The sequence below is a fragment of the Scardinius erythrophthalmus genome, assembly GCF_964197995.2.
Source record: "Scardinius erythrophthalmus genome assembly, chromosome: 1".
Classification (NCBI taxonomy): Eukaryota; Metazoa; Chordata; class Actinopteri; order Cypriniformes; family Leuciscidae; genus Scardinius; species Scardinius erythrophthalmus.
In genome coordinates, this window is record NC_138221.1 from 33,255,935 (window position 1) to 33,282,746 (window position 26,812).

A 26,812-nucleotide genomic window follows, 5' to 3' on the forward strand; every position below is an offset into this window, starting at 1 on the left:
CCTATATAGACGCCTGTATTGATAAAGAGAAAAGTTAATGCTGCTCTAATGATATTAATATATATATATTAAAATGTGACAATAATACAGACAGAATGTCAAGTAGTAGAATAAGAAAAGGGTGAAAATACTCTTCGCCAGATATGATTGTTTTTGACCAGCGAGCACTACTAATTAATTTGTACTAATGTGAACTAATGTGCTTTACCCATAATACTTTACTACTTAAAAATACAATATCGATTGTTAATGTATTAGCTCTCGACTTGTATGATTAAGAATACTTAACACATCTGCTAACACAAATGTGCAAATAAAACAATCAGTTTAATAAACAAGTTTATTTAATAAATCAATAAAGATGTCAATATCAAATAGAAAGGCACATTTCAAACAAGAAAGTTCATTTTGAATTCTGTCAAACAACTTCCGTGAACAGAACCGAACAGGTTATCCATTCACAAATATTTGTGAAAGTGCCTGTTTCCATCAGCATGAAACTCAGTGAGGAAGCAGCACTGAGCCACAGATGTGTGTGTTATAATGAGTGGATGTGCTGGAGGAGTTTATCACAGTTCTCAGAGCTGCGCTGTTTCTCTCTCACCGCCTCTGTTTGCTGCTGTAACAGACCTCCGTCCACTGCACTGGCCACTTTCAGAACCTCTGACACAGAAAGAGAAGACAAGGAGATCTTTAGACTTGGTTATTACATCATACTTTACTCATTTGGCAGAGCAAAAATATAGTGGAGTCATAGTGCAGGGGTTTATGTATTTGGTCCAGAGTCCAGACATACAGCACTGAGCCTTGGTGCTCATACAGGAGATTCAGATTTAACTTCAGCCTAGAACAACTCTACTATCCTTTCTTTCTTTCTTTCTTTCTTTCTTTCTTTCTTTCTTTCTTTCTTTCTTTCTTTCTTTCTTTCTTTCTTTCTTTCTTTCTTTCTTTCTTTCTTTCTTTCTTTCTTTCTTTCTTTCTTTCTTTCTTTCTTTCTTTCTTTCTTTCTTTCTTTCTTTCTTTCTTTCTATATACATAGTAAAGAAACAGTATTGAGTCCATGTTCACACACACTAATGTTTTTTGAAAGAAATCTCTTCTGCTCACCAAGGCTGCATTTATTTGATCAAAAATCCAGTAAAAATAGTAAGAATGTGAAATATTATTACAATTTAAAATATAATATTTTCTATTTGAATTTGAGCACATATTTCTGCAACGGCAAAGCTTAATTTTCAGCATCATCCAGTCGTCAGTGTCACATGATCTTTCAAAAATCATTATGATATGATGCTCAAGAAACATTTGTTTTATATAAATATATAATATATATATATATATATATATATATATATATATATATATATATATATATATATATATATATATATATATATATATATATATATATATATAATTATTATTATCAATGTTGAAAACAGTTGTGCTGCTTCATAGTTTTGTCGAAACTGTGATAAATGATTTTCAGGATTTTTTGATAAATAGAAAGAGAAAAGAACAGCATTTTTTTGAAATATTTTTGTGTGTGTTTTGAATCAATTAAATGAAACCCATTAAACATCAAACAAATGAATCCTTTTTTTAAAAATGATTATTATCTTTAAAAAAATCTTACTGACCCCAAACATTGTAAGTTTGCTAAGTAAAATATATATACTAGTATATTATAGTATATATTACATTTAATTACTTTTTTGAAAAATGTAGTAATTTAATATTTTTTTTGTTGTTGTTTATCATAATGGTAGGTTCATAATGAAATTGTGACCATAATTAACTGGTCTATTGTTGCACGCATTTTTCGCATATTCATTTTCATAAATATAATTATTTTGCAGTGTGATTAAGCAAAAGTGTCCATTGTTTTACCTTTACAAAAAAAAAAGAAAAAAAAAAGACTTTCAAAGTTTTCAACTCACCGTTTAGGAACAAAGAGAAGCCCATAAAGCTGATTTGTGTTCTTTCAGCAGTCGTGTCTTTGTTGTGGGGATTTGGTTTTATCCTGATTTGTTTGGTCGGGGGGGATTTACCTTTATCCGCCGCTTTATACGTTTGTAAGTGCACCAGAAAACAAAGTTTCCTTTGTGTAAAGAAACGGGTGAATTTCCTCAGTAACTCAAGCACAGTGTGAGAGTGCTGTTATTATAAGCTTAACCATAGGAATGAGGGATTATGGGATATGGTGTTATAATGGACATTAATCACATCTGGGGTGTCTTTGAAATACAAGATGCGTTAAAGAGCATTATCAAAAATAAAGAAAGACAAGAAGAGGAAATCAAGACGGTGTTTTCCCCCACGTCTGTGGCTCTGTATGCATGATGCTAAACGTTATCTCTAAATAAACCCCTTTTGTATAACACAAATGCATATTAGGATCACCCTGTCTGGGCTTATTTAGCGGCATCAACCGGATGAACATTATGCCCTACTTACTATATACGTTTTCAACATCCTTTGTGGGTTCAAAGCCTAATTAGGGGGTATGAAGAGTTTCTGTACTCCGTGTGCGTGTGCACTTGGACACATTGACATAGGATTATGGGAAGGTGTTGACAGCCCATGACCCGGCTGGAGGCAGGCCAGTAGCAGAGGAGCGTGTGATGGATAGAGTGTAAAAATGCAGGATTAATGAGGCTCTTTGAAGTGAAGAACAGGGAGATCAGTGAAGTGGACCGTAGATGAGCGCAACACAGACCCGAATCACTTCCTTATGCAGCAGGAAGAGATTTATCTTACACCACAACAGTGTCGACACGAATATTACTGTCATCAGTCACGACTCACGTCAAAACATCAGATGGTTACAGCAGGAATGAAGAAACGCATGCCGTTTGTGTGCGTGCACCCTTACCGAGGACTGAATCCTGGACTTTGGTGTCGGGGTCGTCCATGTAGAGCAGCAGCTGCTTGAACAGGAACTCCAGGTGTGGGCGGCACGAGTGTGTGTCGTAGTTTTTCCCCAGAGATGAGAACCATGTGCTCAGAGACTTCAGCGCTTCGAGGCGGACGTCTTCACTGCTGTCATCCACACGCTTCAGCAGCTCTGAAACACAAACAGACACGCTCATGAAAGCACATACTACCTCACACACACATCTGAAACCATGAAAGTGTGCAATAACAACAGTTATTATACACACTGATATGCTTCGTTTGACCAGGATAGTCTTATGAAACCTGGCATCCACTTTTCAAAACAAAAGTTAAACATTAAATATAATATAAAAAAAAAATGAACTGACTTTTCATGGGCACTGTGTATTATTGTATATTAATAAATGTCTGGAAAATGTATGCAAAACACATAGATATGCTTAATTTAACCAGGATAGTCTTAAAAAAGAGAAAGAGACACAGACTATTTAAAAACACTGAATAAAAAAAATTAACAAAAAGCTTAATTCACTTTTTATGGGCACTGTCTACTATAATTTATTAATAAATGTCTGAAAAATTTGTGCAAGACTCAGATATGCTTTAACAAGAATAGTCTTAAAACAGAGAAACAAACCAATATTATTTTAAAAGACTAAAATAAAGTAAAATAAAAGTTTAACACTTTTTATGGGCAATGTCTACTATTATATATTAATGAATGTATGGAAAATTTGTGCAAGACTCATAAATATGCTTTAACTAGAATAGTCATAAAACAGAGAAACAAACCAATACTATTTTAAAAGACTAAACAAAACAAAATAAAACAAACTAAAATAAAAGTTTAACACTTTTTATGGGCACTGTTTATTATATATATTAATAAATGTATGGACATTTTTTGCAAGGCACAGTCATGGATATGCTTTATTTAACCAGGATAGTCTTATAACAGAAACAGAAAATGACAACTTGAAAATAAAATAAAAACTATTGAATACAAAATGCCTTGACAATATTTGCAATGAACTGTAACACATATTCTATTTACAATATTTAACACTGTCGGATGCGTTTCAATCTACCATTTTCAATAACATGTTTGAATAAGAAGAATAATGGTGTTATTTCTCCATTTACAGTCAAATAAAAATACAGACCATAGAGCAGAAGCTCTATTTAATTTGATGCATGAAAATACGTCTGTGAGCTATAGAACCTCAATCCATTCCACATGTTTGACAGCTACGGTTTGACATCTGATGTACACAAGCCATATTGTGGAAAGATGCTGGAAAACTGAACAATCTAGACCAAAGATATTTAACACTGCACTTCTTGATTTTCATCTGTCACAGTAAATATACTGCTCTCTTCTCTTTCATTGTTTAACAGTATGTAGGATGAGTTAAGTATACCTGGATAGATCTTGTTGAGCGAGTCAGTGCTGAGCTGTTGTGTTGTGAGTTTCAGCAGTGAGTGAAGAGATCGACAGGCCAGAAGACGAGCCAGTTTAGAGTCTTCCTCCAGCGCAGAGATCAGCTGCGTACTGAGAGTCTCCTCCACCGACACAATCTAAAACACATTTAATACACGTCAACATCACTCACACAAAATCAAACATGTACGCTGTTCGTTTGAACTTTCTATTCATCAAAGAATGCTGAAGAAAGCGTTTCACCAAAAATATGAACTGCTAATCATATCAACAATTGTATTATCAACAATTATATATAATCAGAAATGTTTCTCAATCATCATAGCTGAATGATTTCTGAAGGATCATGTGACAGTGAAGACTGGAGTAATGATGCTGCAAATTCAGCTTTGATCACAGGAATAAATTACATTTTAAAATATATTCATATAGAAAACATTATATTTTAAAATGGAATAATATTTCAAAATGTTAATGTATATTAACTAAATTGAGACTTAACTAAGTAAAATAAGTCAAATTAACTTTTCTTAAACATAAATTTCTTAAAAATTTAATTTCGAAAACATAAAAAATCTTGCAAACAAGTACTTTAACATAAATTTTATCGATGCTCAAAAAAGCAAATATCAACTGTAACAGTTACAAAACATGAAATCAAATTTGACACCATTTACTGCCCTAATAAATGATTTTCTAAATTATGAAGAGTTCAGATGCAGAAGTGCCATCTGAAATTTCTTCTAGAATGATAATTTTTTATCAAGCTCGTATATTTAAGTTCAGCAATTTCACTTAAAAGGCAATAAAAATAACCTATTAATTGTCATTTAGGTGAAATTACTGAACTTAAATATACAAGCTTGATAAAAAAATGATAATTCTAGAAGAAAATTTCAGATGGCACAGAGCATCTGAACTCTTCTATATATATATATATATATATATATATATATAATTAATATTTTGATGCGGTCTTAATGTTTAATGGCTCTGCTGTAGTGATAGAGTTTATGTGTGTGTGTGTGTGTGTGTGTGTGTGTGTGTGTGTGTGTGTGTGTGTGTGTGTGTGTTTGTGTTTGTGTGTGTGTTATTACTCGCTCCGCTGGGAAAGCCGCCCCGTGTAGGACAGCTAACAGGCAGCTGAGAGCAGCGGTCCTGACAGCCGCGGCAGATCGACCCGAACGCCACACCAGATTAGGCAACAACAAATCCTGCAGGACCATCTCCATGTATTCACCAAATCCCCTAGGGAGAGAAAACATTATGAAGACAAACTTTAAGACAAACATGACAACTTTAAAAAAGTATATTTGCATTTTACAAACAAAATCACTCTTTAGGTATTTCCAACAATGTCTTCAGTAACGGTTTCATTCTACTCTCAATTCACTTTTCAAATCATGCACCCACATGCAACGAAGGAATCTGAGGTGAACGCCACATGAAAAGAGGGGATTTTGCTACATATCTGAAGGGGACTATCCTGATGCGTTACTATGTCGGTGTAATTGTGAAGGGTTGTCTTTGAAATGCATAGTATTTAGATCCTTATCAGGCATCAGAGAAGATCTCATTCTTAAAATGCATAAATCATTGTAATGATGCATGTTTAAGCATATATTTAAGCAGTGGTGGGATACTGTAGATATAAAATAACAAGAGCTCAGCTGTGTAGCAGTTAACCATTGCCTATGTTTCAATGCCATTGGGTATGATAGTTTGGATATTTCATCATATTCTCTTATGATGCAAAATACACAATATCTGCATTAAGAAAGATCTGCGGCTGATAAACTGACCCCTGTGAGTCCAGTGTGTTGCTGGCGTCCAGCAGTAGTTTGGACAGCATGGTGAAGATGTGAAGTCTCATCTCAGGGTCTCGACTGGGTTCAACGCAACTCTTCAACAGAGGCAAGAGGGTTGGAAGAAACTCGCCCACCACTGGACCTAAAAGATAACATGCAGATGATAAAACCAAAAAAAGAAGAAGAAAATATTGCTATTTTATTTATTCATATTTTTTCAATATTATTTTACATTACATTTTGGAGAATATTTACTCAATTTATAGTGTTTTATATGATTATTATTTTTATTTTACACATTTTTATTTTAGACATCAAGTGCACATGAGCCGATCATATCATCTTCTATTTACTACTAGTTACAGCACCAAATAAACATGGCTGAACACCAGAAGGCATGTTGAAAGATACTTTACAACTTACCGAAATGAACCCTGTCATGTAATCGCTCGATCAGTGTTTCAACCGGGGAAAGGCGTCAATAAAACTTACATTTAATGTAACATTTTCCTCAAGAAAGCTATTCAATGTCCATAAACCCACTGTCTAGTGGCTACTGTGTACTGTCCCTTTAAGACCAGCCGCTGTCAGAGACGCGGATCTCACACGCGCCTCATTCTTTCACGAGTCACCACAACTCTTCATGTTCATCATAAGACTACTCTTATGTTATGAAGACACTCGACAAAAAGACATTTTGGCATAATTGTGTGTGTTATTGTTCGTTCAAGCTCGAAAGAGAACTGTATTCTGTCATGCTGTTTTGTGCGCACTCACGATATTAGCGCGAGTCTTTCTGTCAGTCACAGTCAGGACATTCACAGGCAGCGCGTTCATTTTGGCATACTGTACATGTGTGTTGTTCGTTCTACCGCGAAAGAGAACTTGATACTGGCGCGCGTCTGTGTGTGTGTGTGTGTGTGTGTGTGTGTGTGTGTGTGTCAGGAGGACATTCACAGGCGGCTCATTATTTTATGTCTTATCGCGCATGAATGGTTTAAAAGCATTTGCATTAATAAGTGCGTTAACAGCGCTAATTTGTTTATTTAATATAAAATCTAAGCATTTTGCGTCATATAATCGCGTAGGCTTGACATCGCGATTGCGATACGATTAATCGTGCAGCACTACTTTGAAGGGTCGAGACCGAGTCGAGACCGAGTCTTTAGGAGTCGAGACCAAGACCATAAAAACATGTCAGTTTTCATATTCATGATTTAATATCACCCCAGTTAATAATCAACAGTTAGGCCTACATACTAAGCTAGATTGGGAATTGTTTAGAGGAGCAGTCTTAATGTCTTAATATAGACTCATTTTCTAGTGGTATGTATTCTAGTGGACTAGTGATGGGGACGAGACCACCTATGCCGAGTCCGAGTCAAGACCGAGTCTTTGAAGGGTCGAGTCCGAGTTAAGACCGAGTCTTTGAAGGAACAAGTCCGAGACGAGTCCGAGAAAGCAGAAATCGGTCTCGAGACCGGACTCGAGTACTACATCACTAGTGCATCCCTACAAATAACGCTAATTTAGTGAATAATTAAGCGAAGAATGTGACTGCTCACTCTGAGGGAAGTTTGAAGAAGTGAACTTTAATGAGTTCAGCTCTTAAGGTGATGATACACACAGGACAACTTTTTGAGCAATGTTGCTTGGGCACTTTCCCATTGAAAATGGGCAATACATTTATATCTGGATAATTTAGATCAGTCATGGGCCCTGTGTCTCATCTGGTTGCCAGTTGATGGCAACATTGGCCAGGAACATTGCCCAAAAAGTTGCCCTGTGTATCATCACCTTTAGATTGTGTGCGTCTAAACAGAATGTTGCCCAGCTGCAAATGAAACGCACACTCACCGGACTGCATGGCGATGATCTCCAGCTGTGTCTTCTGAATGGAGTAACTGGTCCAGGTGTGATGCGAGTCAGAGAGCCACTGCAGCAGATCCGCCATGTGCTGTCGGTACAACTCACACGCTCCACTGAGACCCTGCGCCTCACACAAACTCCTCACAGATTCTTCTGCCTGAGAAAGACCCAGGAAAATGTTCAATTATTTGATCTACTGTCCATCCATCTACTACTGTGAGCTAAAATGTCACTCATATCAAGTGAACAGTGAATGACAGTTCATGTTTTTAATGCAATCTTTCATTAAAATAACTTCCCCTTCCTCTTGTAGCTCATCTCTTCTCTGATGATGCGTTTACTGACATGAGGGCGGAGCAACCTGTCACTCACATGAGATCCACCAATAGCAAACCACAACCATCCAATCAGCCAATCAATTCCCCATGGACAAAATCAAGTCCCGCCCTACATTTTTTTCTCGTTCGAGAAGCTGTTTCACTGTCGCAATATATGTCAAAAGGGATATATGTCGCAATATGTATATAATATGGATATATGTCGCAATAGCGAACAAAAGACTATTGCAACTTCTTTTGTTGCAACTCAGGCCAAAAAAACTTTGTAAATCAGTAGGCAACTTTCTTGAGACCTTGCAGTATGTTTAATATAAAGAGCTTAGATCAGTCATATATAATGTTTAAGTGTGTATGGGAAATGCCGAACGTGTGTGTTTTACCTTGTTGTGCTGTTGCTGCTGTGACGCCAGACTCTGAACCGACACCAGGACCTTCAGCAGCTGCAGACTGATGACATCACAGTCCACCTGACACACACACAGCACAGCATCCACACACACCAACAACTGATCCAGATACAGCGCCTGAGAGACAAAAAAAACAGAAATGTGCAAAACATTTACACTTTTCATTACTTTTGTTTAATGTTAATTACGTCATTTATTCCTTTTTGTTTGATTTACGGTTTAATTTCTAATTATAGCCTGGACAATTTAATTTAATTTAATATAATTTCATTAAATTTAATTTAATGACATTTAATTTAATTACAGTTGCTATATTTGTTGTTTATTTGACCTATTTCGTACTACTTTGACAAATGAACAGTTTTTATCATGCCAATAAAGGGCACACACATAGAGACTAAACTCTCTGACCTCGTAAAGCAGCCCAAAACACACGATGAGCTTTTCTTTCCATCAGTCTCTGTTATTTCCTACCCCACTACATTTTTACCCACCCTCACAACCTTGTTGTCTCTCTTTCCATGCAGTGATCACATGTCTAGACAAAGTGTCACATTCACAGAAACAAGAGGATCATGACACCGTTTCCTCCAATCAGCGGTTCTGTCATTAACAGGGACAGGATGATTAAGATGCAGGAGTTTTCACCGGCCACTGGAAGTGGGAGGACACTTTTACTACTATTTTTAGAAGGCAAAACTGAAGAACTACAAAGAATTAAGACATTTTCTTTTTATTTATGTTTAGGACAAGAATATGACAAAAGTAAATTAAATAATGAGGTACACAGGGTTATGAGAATGCAAATAAAATAAATATATATGATAAAATACAATAAAATGAAGTAGACAGATTTCATTTTTTTAAATATGAGGTAGACAGGGTTATGCACCTGTAAATAAAATAAAAAAATCAATAAAAAAATAAAAATAAAAAGGCAGACAGCATTCAGGTTTATGCATAAGTAAAGTAAAGTAAAATAAATAAATGAATTATGATTAAATAGACAGGGTTATGCACAGGTAAAAATAAATAAAATAATACAATAAAATAAAATGGCATACAGGGATATATGTATGGAAGCTTGTTTCTGCCACAGAATAAAAAATAAAAAAGGTAACGACTTTTTATCTCACAATTCTGAGTTGTTTCTCACAATTGTGAGTTTACATCTAGATTTATCTCAGAACTGAGTGATAAAAAGTCGCAAAATATCTTTTAAATGTATTTTTTCTGTGGCGGTAACAAGCTTCCATATGCACAGGTAAAATATTTAAATAAATAAATGAAATGATTAAGTAGACAGGGTTATGCACAGGTAAAAAATATAAAACAATTACATAAAAACCATTATAAAATAATCATTTTTATGTATTGTCAGTTGATGGTGTGGAGTTTTGAAACATATAAAACTCATGATCTTTATAATTGTAAAACTTAGCAGATAAACCTCTTATAGATCAAGATGATCTATTCCCCCCCCCCCCATTATGTAATGTAATAAAAGACTCGCTTTAAAGATGTCACTTTATGGGCAGGTTTCCAGATCAAACTAACACTCGTAAAACAGAAGCATGCTCTGTAGTTCATGCCAAGGGCTGTCAGAGGAATGATCGACAGGTCTGACAACTGTTTTAAACCGATCGTCCTAACCAGCACTCTCTGCAATTCACGTCCGTCTGGCTCTTCTTGTCCATAAATATAGTCCTGTCTCCACAACGGCCCCTCAGCAGAAACATGTCTCGTCCCACCCCGTCTCCAGCTCGTCTTTTTTCAGGACAGAGGTGAGCAGGCCACAGCTGTCAGCAATGACGTGAGCAGGCAGGTATGCACTTACTTATGTATATTCTCTAATATAGATCTGAAATTTTATGTCGACCTTCCTTTAGACATCTGAGATTTACATTCCCGCTTATAGTCCCATAGCAACACCGAAAACAAAACACGGAGATCTGGTGCTTCTGTTTTCCATGTCCTACAGGCATCGCAAATCCAATTCATAACACATTACACAAGTGCACATCTTCAGACCCACAACATCTGACATATGCTCAAAAGAGGTCTGCGGGCGTGTTATTTCCTTGCCTTCTTCCTACACTGTACTTTCTTTCCGATGATTTTGGAAAACAGACAGCCGAAAGTGTTCTGACAACAGCAACATCAAAGAGCGGGCTGACTTCAAAGCTGCAGCGCACAGGAAAGATCAGAGCATCTGCCTCTGTTCACTCAACAGTGGCTTCTTCTTGCTCTTTCAAAATAAAGTTTGATGCAGACATAGGCCCTACTCTAAAATTCACTCAACATAAAACTCCCCAGTTTGCTGAAAATAAGCAGGTAATTTTAGTATTTAAGGAGACTTAAAGGCAGGGTAGGCAATTTGTTCCGAAAACATTTTTTGTAATGCTGGTTGAAAGTCTCTTCACATCCTGATAGCAATCACTAAGTCAAGTGGTCTGAATGTATTTATATGTATATATCTTGTCTGAGGAAGGGCATATGACCATAATATTTTCGTCCAATCATTGCATTCGGTCCGAATGAGAGATACAATGTCCTACCTGCATATGAACGTATCTCTGCAAAACTGCTCGCGCAGACATCACTCGTTTCATGCTATGAGTTAGACAGACGTCAGTCACGAGCACCGCGACCGAAACAGCAGCCGCCTTTTACAGTTCCTCCTGAACCAAAACAATAAGTTTATGCTGCGTTCACGCCATAACTACTGTAATTTGGAAACCCGTGACGTGACGTTATACTGGGAGCGGTTCGAGACTCGAATTTCATTTCATTTCATTGGCTACACTATCAACGGCGAAATGAATCTGCAGCAGTCAGGTGGTACAGGTCAGAGCTCTTAAAGGTTGTTTATGTTCATTATTATTGTAATATATGCTTTGAGACATGAGGTAGTTTAACGCCGTCTCTCGTGACGCTTTTGTTTTGCTCCCTGCTGTGTGTGTTCATGTGTTTTGAAGGAGGCGTGGCTTTGGAGACGCTCTTAAGGGAGAGTGGGATCTTATGCTTTCAAAGCTAGCTCGCCATTGCTGGCCACTCCGAAAATTGCTTACCCTACCTTTAATATTTAGTAATATTATAGATTTAAAGGCATTGATGAGAAAAAAACTTGAAAACTGAAACTGAGCTGGATGATGACATCGCTGGTCTCCGCAGAGCTGCTTTAGCTGAATTGTCTTTTTTTCATAATTGACAAATTTGCAAACATCAACACACGGTTACTGAACTGAATCAACACTGAACTGACTCGAGCCCTCATGACATCCTCACAATTGATTTCTGACATTAGCCGGTTGACAAGCTAAGAAAGTGATACTGTAATAAGCTAAAATTGTCAAAGATTGGAAAAAGATAGTACATTTTTTTTATTAGATCAAACTATTTTTAATCAACTCTTTTCAGCATGGACTGAAATATAATCTTACACTACCGTTCAAAAGTTTGGAGTCGGTAAGATTTTTGTTTATGTTTTTGAAAGAGGTCTCTTATGATCACCAAAACTATATTTATTCAATCAAAATTACAGTAAAAACAGTATTATTGTGAACTATTTTTACAACTTAAAATACCTGTTTTCTATTTGAATATTTTATCAAATGTTTACAAAATTAACTTTCTGCATCATTACTTCAGTCTTAAGTGTCACATGATCCTTCAGAAATCATTCTAATATGTTGATTTGACGCTCAAGAAACATGTTCTGATTATTATTATCAATGTTGAAACCAGTTGTGTTGCTTCATATTTTTATGGAAACCGTGGATTCTTTGATGAAAAGAAAGTTAAAAGAACAGAATTTATTTGAAACAGAAATATTTTGTAACATTATAAATGTCTGTACTGTACCTTTTAATAAATTGCATGCATCCTTGCTGAATAAAGGTAGTAAATAAAATTAAATAAAATAAAATATTCGTCTTTCCAGTCGACATTTTTCTTATCTGTCATCTTAAATTAATCAGTTCATTACAATACTTTCTGTGATTGCATTCACCATTAGATTAATTGATGCTTCTTAAACGGCAACATAATTATGCTATGATGCCTTAAAATGCCGTCTAGATAGGCATCTCACTAGATTTAGAAACAGAGCTAATGCATTTTTGTAAATACATATTCACAGTCAGTATAATATTAATTCTCTCTCTCCCTCTAGATTTCCAGGCAGTCATTACATTAGCTACTGCGGTATTAAAAACAGGATAATTTGCCATTTCCTTCCCTTAAACTGACAAAAACCACTGTCTCGACAGCCTTTTTTTTGTCTCAATCATCTCTACGGGACAGTCAAAGGTCCTGCAACATCTGTGATGAACCATGTCTTTATTGTGTGTCACCATCTCCCAGCCAATGCTTTTAAGGCTACATTATCACACGGAAGGAAAACTTTGTTAGATTCTGCCATGAATTCCGAGATGAAACATTGACAGCTGGACCAAAGTATGCAGGATTGTGGTGGACACAAGGGGGGTCAGTGGCAAAATTAGTCATTTTTCTTTTAGTACTTTTAATTACACTATAGAGGGAATTTCTGCAAAGCTCTCTCAGGGGTGGTGACTTGGCACTGAAGGGATGGTAAACTCAAAAAATAGAGCGTTATTTTAGATATCAAAGAGAGCCGAATGTGGGTTGAGAGGAAACCAGGGCCAGACTCTTGGGTCTGGGTGGGATTTTTCCACTCGGTCTGACAGAGATATGTTCTAACACATCTGCAGCATGAATAAGTGTGTGAGTGTGTGTGTTTAAGGGGGCTGGAAATATGCAATAAAATACATTCTTTAGGAAAACAACATTTGAAAGGCTTAAGTCTAAAATTAAAATGGCCATTAAGAGTTAAAAACAGTTGTTTTAATACAAAAAAGTAAGAACAATTGTGTGACATGATTTTGTAAATGCGGCCACGAAAAGTTTTGCACAAACACAGATTTTATCACTGGACGTCACCAAGTGGCTTTACTGTTAGTAGTGGTAATTTCTACTGTTTAATGCCCTAATGGTATTGGTTGGCTGCATAACTGCACAACAAATGTGATGAATTCTCTGTAAAACTCCTAAAATTCTCAACTTTGATTGACAATAAATGAATTCCGGTTGCTTTGGCATAGCAAGTCAATGTGTGAACACAGCTTTGCAATGGAAACTAAGCACTCAGGAGCAGGTAGAAGGCAGAAATGTCATTGACTCTCACCTGTTGGGACCCCTGACAGACATCAGGGTGTGCGAGCATGTTTCCGATTTTCAACAGGTGGGGTCGTAGCCCCTCCCTTGAACTCCCACTTAATACGGCCCCCAGGACCATGAGAGGAGCCCAGGGAGCACCAGACGAGCAGGAATTGGAGTCTTCAACGTGAGGTAACAGAAACTTGAGGAAGACCTCTGGACTGACAAATGCTCCTAAGAGCTTCGCTGACTCCAAACACTGTCAAAGAGAGAGACAGGAGACCACTGAAATAAAAAAGATTCATGATTCAAACATATCTCATAACAGACAGATAGACAGATAGACAGATAGATAGATAGATAGATAGATAGATAGATAGATAGATAGATAGATAGATAGATAGATAGATAGATAGATAGATGGATGCTCCTGATTGGTTGTCCTGTCACCTGTGTTCTGACGTCAAGCTCAGGGTCCACACAGGTGTGGTACAGCACAGTGAGCAGAGACTGCAGGTGTTGTGTACAGTGATCTTCAGCATGCAGCAGCAGAACCCGCAGCAGCTGAGCCGTCTTCACTCGCGTCTGCACTAACCAGTCACCAATGTCCCGCCCCACCGCAGGAAGCAGCTTAGACAGATTCCTCACCACCAGCTCCCTGCAGCCCAGCCCGGGACGCTCTCCTGCCCAAGAAAACAGGGAAAACATTATTTTTCTATTCCAGCGTTCTCCAATCACAGCTGTAACATTGATTTGTTTTTTGATTTGTTTTTGAAATAAGTTTCTTATGCTCATCAATGTATTTATTTAATCAAAAATACAGTAAGGGCTGGTTCACACAGAACATGTTTTTGCTGAAAAAAATGCAAGGTCTAGAGACACTTTCAACAAGCACAGCGATTTAAGAAGGTTGTGTCATGCGGAGAGACACAGCAACAGTTAATGGCGTCCGTCTAGTGTGTGTTTTTACTGTGTTATCTAATGTACAGTATATATACACTGCCCTGCAAAAAAAAAGTCACTGTTTGGATTTAAATAGGCAAATGCTTAAAGGTGGTATCAGCGATTTCAGGCCCAAACATTAATGATCACATTCATCTAATATTTCGCTAGCTGCCCGCCCCATAAGCATGCTGTCAAAAAACCGCGTCTCTCTAGGTAGCCTAGGCTCTGAGATCTGCACACAAAAACAGTTGGCATCAACATCACTCAAAACCAAAATAAATAGTGTTCCAACCAATCATCGACAGGGGCGGGTGTTGTGAGGTTTTGCGCTCGTGCACGGCTGCCTATAACGGCTGCACGCGAAAACCTCACAACACCCGCCCCTGTCGGTGATTGGTTGGAACACTATTTGTTTGGGTTTTGATTGTTTGGCCAAACAGACTGAAAACAGCTGTTTTTGTGTGCAGATCTCAGAGCCTAGGCTACCTAGAGAGACGCGTTTTTTTGACAGCATGCTTATGGGGCGTGCAGCTAGCGAAATATTAGATGAATGTGATCATTTATGTTTGGGCCTGAAATCGCTGATACCACCTTTAAGAGTCAATGACTGAACCATGTAGGGAGAGACATCATGGCCATATTCCAGGATGACAGTGATTCATCAGGATCAAATGTGTAATAATGGTTGGGAGGAGCATGAAGAATCATTTTCACACATGAATCGGCACCTCTGAGTCTAGACTTTAAATTCACTGAAAGTCTTTGGGATGTGCTGGAGGAGACTTTACAGAGTGCTGGACTCTTGCATTGTCAATACAAGATCTTGACCAAAAGTTGATGCACCTCTTGATGGAAATAAATAGTTTAATGTTATTATTTTCATCAAGAGGTCCGTCAGTTTTGTGTCAAGATCTTGGCCGGGCAGTTTAAAGAAGGTCATACTGTTATTAGTCAGTCTTACCTCCAGAAGTGTAAAGGGCAGGTGCAGGCAGCAGAAAGTCCATCTTATCCTTCAGATCATCCTCATTTTCCTTTTCCCATTGAGATCCTATTTGTTTCCATAAATCCTCAGCAAGAGACCTAAATTAATTATTTTAAAAATCACTAAATCATATTTTTTTAAAGGAAAGGACTAAAGAGATAGTCAAGAAGACAAATAAATAAAAAAAAATCAAGACGACAAATGCAATCAAAAGTTTGGGCTCATTAAGATTACAATTACAACTGAAAACATATTCAAATAAGAAGCAATTATTATAAACTGTAATATTTCACAATACTACTGTTTTTGGACATTTTCATCAAATAAATGCAGCCTCACCAGCCCCAAACTTGTATATACCTAGCTTTGTTTCAAATTGCCTATTTTTATGAGCATTTTGGGATATCGCTTAAAAAAACAAAACAAAAAAACCCCCACACATTTTAATGTGGATAAATTCTAAAAATGTGCATACAATTTTTATCCGATAAGAAGACGTGCATTTTCATGACATTTAGAGGCCTGGAAAACACAGTTATTATGACTGTGCATTTGTTCTCACCTGATTTCAGGGATCTCATCACTGAGACTGCTCAGAAGCAGCGGGATGAGCTTGTGGAAGTAGGAATATCTGTCCGGCAAGTGGAGGAGCCAATCACCCACGACTACGGTCACGGCCTTCCTCACCTGAGCAGATTAGCACAACAATAAACCATTCCCTTGTGGTAAAATAGGATTTAACTATATATATAGGAAAAGGAATAGCTTATATTTAGAAATATAAGAACTTCTTGGAAAGATATCAAAGACAAGCCATTTATTAAATAACGCATCAATCAACAAACCAAAGTGCTGCCAGCTTACCCGTGGCGAGTCGTCAAACAATCTCTGAGCCAAGTGGGACAAAACGTCATCCACATTTTTGCCTGCACTGTACCGAATGACCGCGCCGGTGGCCTGTGTGGCACAAACTCTCACTTGGGAATGCTGGTGAGAAATAGTCTGCAACAGAGGCTTCAGAAGACTCTCAGCCTGCAGGTGAAAATGATCTGGGCAAAGATAGATGGACAGAAACTCGCATATTACTATCTCCACTGTGTATCTATGATTGTCTGATTGATATATGAAGATCTTAATGAGCTGGTTCATTTGTGCTTGATGAGGTTTGGAGCTGAACTTTGCAGGAAGGTAGATCTTCAGGACTGGCCACCCCTGATTTAGACAATTGAGATACAGTGATATGGATCTGCATCTACAGTGAATAAGATATGTTTTGAAGTCCATAAAAGTGCATCTATCCATCATAAAATGGAGGGGGGGGGGGGGGGGTAATAAAGGCCTTCTGAAGCGAAGCAATGCGTTTGTGTAAGAAAAATATCCATATTTAAAACTTTATAAAGTAAAATAACTAGCTTCCGGCGAAACGAACATACGGATTCGACTTAATTCTAAGCTCAACTTATGCGAGTAATGCGACGCACTGCTGATATTTACGCAACGCCATGACGCACTACGTTACTTCCGACGCCACAAGTTGTGTAAGTTGCACTTTAGGCGCAAGTAGACTGTGTATGTAAGCTAGAATTTTACTTTATAACGTGTTAAATATGAATATTTTTCTTACACAAATGCATTGCATTGCATTGCATAAATATATATGAATCAATAAATCAAAACTAACTTTAGCTGGACAATAACTTTATTCTAGAGACACTGTAAAGCCAAAAAAAGTCCTATTATCACTGTAAAGCTGCTTCGAAACAATCTATATTGTTAAAGGCGCTATATAAATGAAGGTGACTTGACTTGACTAGATTCATTAAGAGTTAAGTGGCAAACTGGCCTTACATGTGTTAGGTATACAAAGCAAAGCATCAGTCTGGCCATTTCACTATGACAACCAGCAACACACATGTACACAAGGCCAGTTTACTCTAATGACTCCAAACAAACACACTGCTATACAAATGACCCATGAAAGTGTATTTATGGACAATATACTGTATCTATCTCAACTGTCTATCAACAGCTGAAGGCCCCACTTACCAGGAACACACTGTGCAAAACTGATGGTGCATTTACAGCTCTCTTTCTTGACTTCGGGGAAGGGATCCGTGATGGTTCTCTGCAGGATCTTCATCATGTCATCCAGGTAGGGGGCAAGCTGTCTGCCGCACACCTCCACCACCAGAGACAGCATCTCCACCAGAGCCAGTCTGAGCTCCTCCGCCGGCTCCAGGATCTCCTTCCCCCCGAGCCTCTGCGCCAGGGCAGGCATGAGATAGGGCAGAGAGTCTTCTGGTTTGGGGACAGAACTGATAAACCCTGTGATGATCTGAATAGTAGAGTCCCTGCATGTCTCCGCAGGATCTGACAGACATTTCAGCAGCGTCTTCAGCAAACCGGCGAAAAGCTCCTGAAGCGCACCGCTGGACAAGCGCTGCTCGATTGTGTCTCTCTTCACCGCTTCTAGAGCTCGTTTTCTGGCGCTTTTGTTATCTTCGTTTAAACAGTTTAAGTGGCGAGCCAGAGATTTTAAAACATCCGGTGCAGCTCGATCATCACTGGCGGTCGCCATTGCTCCTTCACGTGTGTTATGTTGTTGCTGGTTGTCATGGCGGTTGTTGCCACTACGATTGCGACAGCTCAGATGGCTTTACGGTAGATGCACATTCAAAACAGATAAACTATATTTTATTGACTTTACTATGGTCAGAACAATATTTGTCACTAAGAAATAATAGACAGTTAATGATAAATAGACAGAATGATTTGTAATGAGAGGGCGTACATAGACATATATATTTTTTAAATCTGATTCTGTATTTGACAATCCATATCACTACTCTTGCCTCTAAGCAGTTGTAATGTAAGAAATGCAAGAAAAAGCTGCTTATTATAAAATCATGCATTTTTTTTTACGTTTACTGTTACCATAGTTGCTCATTGGATAAAAAATTGACACATGCACAGTCATCTCTTATGTCTTCAGGTTTTTTTTATAACAAGAAAAATTACAATAGTGCACATAGTACATCTTTTACAGGATCTAAAAAGGTATTTTTTTAAATACATTTTTGTTTGTGAAAATAACATTTTGCTGCAACAATAAGAAAGTTAACAGTAGATTCTAATTATTCTAATTTTTTTTTTTTTTTAAATATTACGATTATTATTAGCTTTAGAAACTCAAATCATTCCAGGAAAGTGATGAAACATTACAAGAAAAAGAAAAGAAAAGAAAAGAAAAGAAAAAACTAATGTGTTTGTAGAGGTCAAGGTCTGTGATCCACAAAACTTGAGTGCTATTCAGGATGACGCACAAACCCACAATGACGCTGATTGGCTGAAACAGGAGATGATTCAAAATAAATAAAAGCTCTAAATAAACTAAAAGTTATTTCAACCCATTAACATCTACATGTCAGTTATATGTCTTTTCTGTTTTTTAAAAATTATGTATTTTATTAATATCAGTGTCAGTGTCCAATCGCGAGACGGATTGACGTCACAGCGGGCGCTCGCGAGCAGCAGGACCAAACAAGCAACATCCCAGAGCGCGAGCCTTGCATCTCCGCCTCATAACGGTAAGCCAAATTAACATTAAATACTGTGCGACACACGCGACTGTTTTCAGCTTTATATGCCGAGAGGAGCTGTTTCCAAGATGATACATTACTAAAACCATTTATACACCGCATAGGTTTGTATTTTGAAGCGAATAAGCTGTGATAAAAACGTAAACAGGTGATCACAGAGTGATGCTCGAGCGCTCCGCCGTCAAACCGACGCTTCGTGTTTCACGCACGACTGAATGCGGTATCGGTTTCGTGAACGTATAGGTCGAGAATGAGGATTGATGCTTCAGTTGCTGATGATTTTTGGATGTTTGATGTGAATCAATGGCGGAAGTGAAATGTAAATGTGTAACATGCTGAAGAATGGCCTGTATCACCATTATGATTAAGTCTATCTATCTATTTATCTATCTACCTTAGATAAATAGATAGATAGACACATAGGTTGATTGACAGATACATACATGCATATTGAATACAGTGGATTTTTCTAGTCTCTCAACAGTCAAACATTATTATTTGAGAGAATAAGACACACAGACTTAAGAAAGAATATCTCTCCTCGTCCCCCCTCCTGCTCTTTTCTCCTGCGGCAGAGATAGAAGATAAGATGGCCACCTCCTCCTCCAATCTGGAAGAAGATGAAAGTCTGAAAGGCTGTGAGGTTTTCGTGCAGAAACACAACATACAGCAGATCCTCAAAGAGTGCATCGTCAACCTGTGCATCGCCAAGCCCGAGCGGCCTATGAAGTTCCTGCGGGAACACTTCGAGAAGCTGGAGAAGGTGCGTTACTCTAATACTCTGTTTGCTCTGCTGGTGATGTGTTTGTATAAGTTATGAATTTGCGTCGGAAAAGGGTGATGGTTGGGGATCACAACGGATGTGGCTTCATTCCCATGGAGCTGGGGAAGCAGGAGCTGGAGAGTTATTGAGATCATCGCTGTCCCATTTGGCTCGGCACTTAACCTCAGGATGCTCCGGGGGGATGATCCTGTAATGAATGCACTGTGCATTGCTTTGGAAAAAAGTCTGGCTGAATTCACTGTTAGTGTATTCACTGTTAATGAAAGCCTTCGCCTTCCCTCAAACATCCATGATCATTAACTGTCATTGTGTTAGCGTTCACAGTGAGGTTGATGTTCTTTATGTGTCTTTATTTGTTGACAAGTGCACCACACTAGAAAGGATATTAATTAGAATTAATTGCAGGTTTTGGAACGAGAAATTGTTGGTTTCTATTAACGCTTCTTTGATCTTTTCCTGGAGTGTGTGAATTGAGTGGACAGCATACACTTAGACACTTTATCAGGATCTGTGGAAAATCTATGAAGTTCATTTGCAGATGTAAACATTGGATTTTGGATTTTGTAGAGCTTAAATAGTTTTACAGCAGCTATGTCATTTCTTTTTATGTAGAATCTACAGCGATTCTCAAAATGTTTGACTACAAGGCCTCTCATTGTTGGCAACAGTATTCAAAACTGCAAGGATAAGAATAAAAACAATGTTTTAGCCTACTCATAATTTCTACCTGATTAAATATTTTAGAGCTTGGTATAACTACAAAATATATATAATCACTATATGCGCGTGTCATTTTAAGATTTTTATATATATATATATATACAGTAGTCAACATTTGAAGTGGATCAAAAAAGTTAATTAAAAGTTGTCCTAAGACAAGAATGAGTATTGTTCAAAATTCATAACTTTGATGAAAGGTTTTGATCCACTTCAATTGTTTATATATATGACTTTCCCAGGTGTAGAAATCACACTTCTAAAATGAATTAAAATTAAATTATTTTAAGTCGTCTTGAGGCCCTCTTATGGGCTGCATTTATTTGTACAAAAAAAAAACATATTTTTGTTTTCTATTAGAATATGTTTTAAATGTAATTTATGTGATGCAAAGCTGAATTTTTAGCATTATTACTCCAGCCTTACATGATCCTTCAGAAATCATTATAATATGATGATTTGATGCTCAAGAAACATTTCTGATTATTATCAATGTTGAAAAAGCTGTGCTGCTTAGTATTTTCGTGGAATAGAAACTTATTTAATATAGAAACATTAACATCATGAACGTTTTTACCATCCGTTTTGGTCAGTTAAATGCTTCCTTGCTGTAAAAAAATTCTTAATTTCTTTATTTCACAAAGAAAAAAAATTAGTATTGGCCCCAATAACAGTAGTGTAGTGTAGAAGTAGAAATGTAAAGAGCTGGAATCATCAACATTCCCGTTCCCCCTCAGTAGACAATTAGGAGGCATGCTGATGCTGTTTGATGTTGTTGCCCAATCTTAGATTACACGGATCTTATGAAAGTCACAGCAGTCATTCGTTTAGCTGGAGGTGCCAGTAACCGCATCTACACTCAGCAGCAACTGAACATCTTCTTTGATCATGTGCTCCAGGAACAACAGGCTTTTTCATACCCGCAGATGCTTGGGGCTTGGGCTTTTGTTAGGAATGGGCTTCTGCTGAGCTTCTGCTGGTTTAGGTAGAGCATCAAACAGCCGATGGGATTGTGTATTCATAAGACGTGATCAGATGGGCTGATATTGCACTCAGAACAAGAGAACGACTGTCCTTGTCTTCTCCTCATGATGCATGTTCAGCAATAGCTTGTGTTTTTGAGGTTATTTAGAGTCATCGTAGTTTTCAGCCGCTGGGTGAACGATGTTTACTGACCCACTTGCATTTTAGTCATAGATGAATTTCAGTCACTCACAATCTCTCTCTCTCTCTCTCTCTCTCTCTCTCTCTCTATCTGTCTGTCTGGCAGCTTCTGTTCATTTAGAAAGATGAAAATCCACGAGCTGCTAAAGGATATGCACTCCTGACCCTATGTGTGTGAATGAGTGTATGAAAACTGTGCCGGATTAAAATGGACATGTAGGGCACAAGTCAACATGAGGGCTAGCAAATGATTACATGATTTCCTTTTTATTTTCTTTCTTTTTTATTTTAAATATCAATAGAAATTAAAGTTTCTAGTGATACAAGATTATGAGTGATCGGCTAGGCTGATGATTGTCCATCCTGAGATCGACTGAGCATCGACCAATAATGTGACCTCTTGCCCAGTTAACAAAAGTAGTATTTTGCTCATGTACCAGTTGAAGAATGCTGGAGTTTTTTTGTCAATCATATAAATAAAAATAAAAATCACCCAAGGATTTAAATTCTGTCATCATTTACTCACCGTCTCGTGTTGTTCCAAACCCGTGAGACTTAAATACATCTTCGGAAGACAAAAGAAGATATTTTTTATGACAGCATTTTCATTTTTGGGTGAACTATCCCTTTAATCCCAAACATATACCACCATTCAAAGTCTTTAAAAAAAAAAAGAAATTAATACTTTTATTCAGCAAGGATGCATTATATTGATCAAATGTGACAGTAAATACAATTAGCCTATAATGTTAAGCGTTCACTTTCAAATAAATGCTTCACAGATTTCAGAGCACATTTGGACTCTTTATGTGTTATTTCATGGACAGGCCTGTTGATGGCTGTCTAAAGCTTTGGAGAGAGCTTTGTGTGTGTTTTGTGTGGATTTGTGTGTGGCATGTGCCCAGCTGTTGCTTTGCATCTGCCTGCCTTCACTTTGGTATTTGTGTCTTGGGGATGTTTCAGAGGCAGATGTTTATGCCATTTTACAAACACTTTATCTTTTATATCCTGTAAAAGTTTTAATTGTAAAATTAACAGACTGATATCAGATATAGAGGCTAGAATACCAGAGTAGAGAGTGACTCAGGCAAGTAACCAACCACATAAAAATGCACTAAAACCATTCATATAATATTCACACACACTCTAAATATATTATACACACACCCACTTTATTAGGTACATCTTGCAAGTACTGGGTTGGACCTCGCTTTTGCCTTCAGAACTGCCTTAATTCTTCGTGGCATAGATTCAACAATGTGCTGGATACATTCCTTAGAGATTCTGGTCCATATTGACATGATAGCATCACACTGTTGCTGCAGGTTTGTTGGCTGCACATCCATGATGTAAATCTCCCGTTCCACCACGTCCCAAAAGTGCTCTCCTGGATTGCGATTTGGTGAATGTGGAGGCCAATTGAGGATAGTGAACTCATTGTATTGTTCAAAAAAACCAGTTTGACATGATCTGAGCTTTGTGATGTGGCGTGTCATCCTGCTGGAAGTGACCATCAGAAGATGATTCACTGTGGTCATAAAGGGATGGAGATGGTCAGCAGCAGTACTCAGGTAGGGTGTGGTGTTTAAGCAATGATTAGTTGGTACTAAAGGGTCCAAAGTGTACCAAGAAAATATCCCCCACACCATTACACCAGCAGCAGCCTGAACCGTTGATACAAAGCAGGACAGATCCATGCTTTGTTTACGCCAAATTCTGACCCGACCATCTGAATGTCACAGCAGTCCAGGCAACATTTTTCCAATCTTCTGTTGTCCAATTTTGGTGAGTCTGTCTGAATTGTAGCCTCAGTTTCCTGTTCTAATGCTAGGCACACACTACAAGATATTCAGAGTGATTTTGGACCGATTTCTCCCCTTCCGAAAGTCCTAGGTAAAGTCCCGATTATCTTGATGGTTCTACATATTATCTTATCAGGTTTTCCTGTGGTGTGAGGTGTGTTAAGAGGGATTGAATCTGCTCGGAAGAACGTTGGAGCCGCCCAAATCTCCAATCAGAAATCCTGTTGTGTGGGGGAACCCTGAGGACAAACTAGCGCACGCTCTGGAAAAGTGAATCCTGTGAAATGAAACAATACCCAATCAGAAAGCGAGCTGATGGAAGACTCACCTCCAGCTCTCACTGTAACATGTAAAGTCCATGTTCACACCTTCACCATGATTTCATCTAAACAATTTTATTTTTCCCCCCCTGCAAATTTTCTGTAAAAATGGCCCATACACTATAAGTGGCATTTCTCCTTGCAAGTCGTCCGCCATGTTTGTTTTCTTTAAAGTCACGTTTGATGCTAGAGATTTTGCGAGATTTCCCGTGTTCACAGGCAGGACTCAGTTTTTTGTGCTTTCCTGATCACATCGCTGCACTCCACACACTAGAACAACAAATCGGTTAAATCTGTGATTTCTTATCATCATGTTTGTGATAAATCTTATAAGATTTAAAAAAATCTTTTAGTGTGGCCCCAGCTTTAGCCGACAGGAGTGGCACCCAGCGATCTTCTGCTTCAAGGTTCAACGTGTTTTCACACATCTTTCAGAGATGTTCTTTTGCAGACATCGGTTATAACGAGTGGTTATTTGAGTTGCTGTTGCCTATCAGCTCAAACCAGTTTGGTCATTCTCCTCTGACCTCTGGCATCATCAAGGCATTTTCACCCACAGGGCCGTCGCTCACGGGCTATTTTCTCTTCTTCAGACCATTCTCTGTAAACCCTAGAGATGGTTGTGCGTGGAAATCCCAGATCAGCAGTTTTTGAGATACTCAGACCAGCCAGTCTGGCACCAACAACTTTTCTTTCCCATTCTGACGCTCAGTTTGAACTTCAGCGGATCGTCTTGACCATGTCTACATGCCTAAATGCATTGATTTACTTCCATGTGATTGACTGATTAGATATTTGCATTACTGAGCAGTTGAACAGGTGTATAAAGAAGTGGCTTGTGGGTGTAGTTTTATGCAAAATATTTATTTTGTAAGAAATCAATATGTGGATTAATACACGTGTTTGTGTATATTGCATATATATAATATATATATATATGTATATGTATATAAAAATAAATATTATACATATGATTACATATTCATCATATTTAGTATGTTTACACAATACATATATATATATATATATATATATATAAATATTACATATGTCCACCGCATTTGCAGTAAAGTACCGTAAGACTGTGTGTAGACTCTCTGACTAGTTGTCTCATGGACACACACATCATTTGTGCTGTGGCATGCAGCTTCATTGTTCTTCCCTCTTTCATACGGGAATCTTTCACTGTCTCTCTCTTGCTCTGCCAGTGAAATCTCAGTGCTGTTGTGTCTGCTGTCTGTGCTCACAGTAGGTTTCAGTCTTTTAAAGGCAGTAGATTTTATTATCTGTAATGGTGATTTTTTTAATCGTAGCTTTACCCTCTCTGTGTCTGCTGTTTTAACTTCGCACCGGTTTTTGTGTGTCCTGTGTAATGAGGATGAAAAATCCAGCCCTTCATTAGATGGTTACAATCCTCTCGATGTTTTCAAATGGATGTCTAATCATATGTATCATTCACTTCCTCTCTCCACAGGAAGAATGCAAGCAGATCATGGCCCGCCAGAAGTCCAACTCGCAGTCGGACTCTCACGATGATGAAGTGTCTCCTCCTCCTCCAAACCCGGTGGTGAAGGCCAGGCGCCGGAGAGGTGGGGTCAGTGCTGAAGTCTACACAGAGGAGGATGCCGTCAGCTACGTCAGAAAGGTTAATACAAATTGCAGTTAAATTTGCGTTATTTTCAAACACCCTGTTTTGGATTCTTCCCTTTAGTACTAACCCAGATTCATACCACGTCTTCACATTAGATACTTTTTTTCATTATAGATGACAAAAATTGGCATTAACAATACATTTGACTTCTATAATGTGGTATTTCTGCGTGAAATGAAACATTCAGTTGGATATAATACAGGATGGGATATGGATTTTATTTGAGTAGATGGAAACGCTATGATATTATTGGTTGTTTTCCTTTTCTGTATCGCAGATTACTTAATTATGTAAGCAGAAAACATGTCGAAATGTGCTATGAATATGTTTTTTCTTTAGAAAACATTCACTGAATTGTGAACAATAACACCAGGAACATTTGCAGTCAACGTAATTAAGCACCAGTGTTATTTTTGTGTTATTTATATACTATTATAGTGTTTATTATTTTGAACTTGCTTCTATTTTATATATTTCTATTTAGCTTTAATTAATTTTAATTAATTTTATTTTAGTACTTAATATTATGTATTAACTTATTTATTTCAGTTATTTCCTAAGGCAAGTTTTTTTTTTAAGATTAAGTTTTTCTTTTAATAATTATATATATTATATATTTTATTTCAGCTTTATTTCAACTAACTTTTCAATCATTTCAAATGATTTTTTGATTTTGATGTAAATTTTGATAAAAAATATTAGTGGCAATTTGACTAGGCCCAAATGATAACTAAAGGGTTCTTCATGACATGATAAATCAAATTTACCTTGTTCTTTTGACATATAAGAGGTCAACATCCTGCAAGTTTCATAGCTTAAAACTTTCTCCTCATTATAAACAAAGCATTTATTTAATCAAGCTCCAAAACGGCTCGTTTTGATATTGCAGGATCTGACATTACATGGCCA

The 26,812-nt window shown here is 37.5% G+C and overlaps 2 protein-coding genes across 3 annotated transcripts in view; one reads left to right on the plus strand and one right to left on the minus strand.

Moving 5' to 3' along the window:
* Positions 1-323: 323 nt before the first annotated feature.
* dnaaf5 (dynein axonemal assembly factor 5) lies at positions 324-18,500 on the minus strand. Its single transcript, XM_081383462.1, has 13 exons — positions 17,913-18,500; positions 16,731-16,915; positions 16,429-16,553; positions 15,846-15,964; positions 14,390-14,622; positions 13,968-14,198; positions 8,735-8,878; positions 8,005-8,173; positions 6,142-6,289; positions 5,437-5,587; positions 4,320-4,476; positions 2,876-3,067; positions 324-663 (listed from the first exon to the last, which is right to left on the minus strand). The coding sequence occupies exons 1-13, from the start codon at positions 18,442-18,444 to the stop codon at positions 539-541; spliced, it is 2,511 nt and encodes an 836-aa protein (XP_081239588.1). The 5' UTR covers positions 18,445-18,500; the 3' UTR covers positions 324-538.
* Positions 18,501-19,366: 866 nt separating this feature from the next.
* prkar1b (protein kinase, cAMP-dependent, regulatory, type I, beta) overlaps positions 19,367-26,812 on the plus strand; it is a 64,986-nt gene continuing 57,540 nt past the window's right edge. The window contains exons 1-3 of one of the 2 annotated variants that reach the window (XM_081387095.1): positions 19,367-19,453; positions 20,041-20,228; positions 25,727-25,897. In XM_081387095.1, the coding sequence (XP_081243221.1) occupies positions 20,055-20,228; positions 25,727-25,897 (345 nt within the window). In that variant the 5' untranslated portion in view covers positions 19,367-19,453; positions 20,041-20,054. The remainder of the gene's footprint in view (positions 19,454-20,040; positions 20,229-25,726; positions 25,898-26,812) is intronic. The other variant, XM_081387096.1, reaches the window with a different exon arrangement.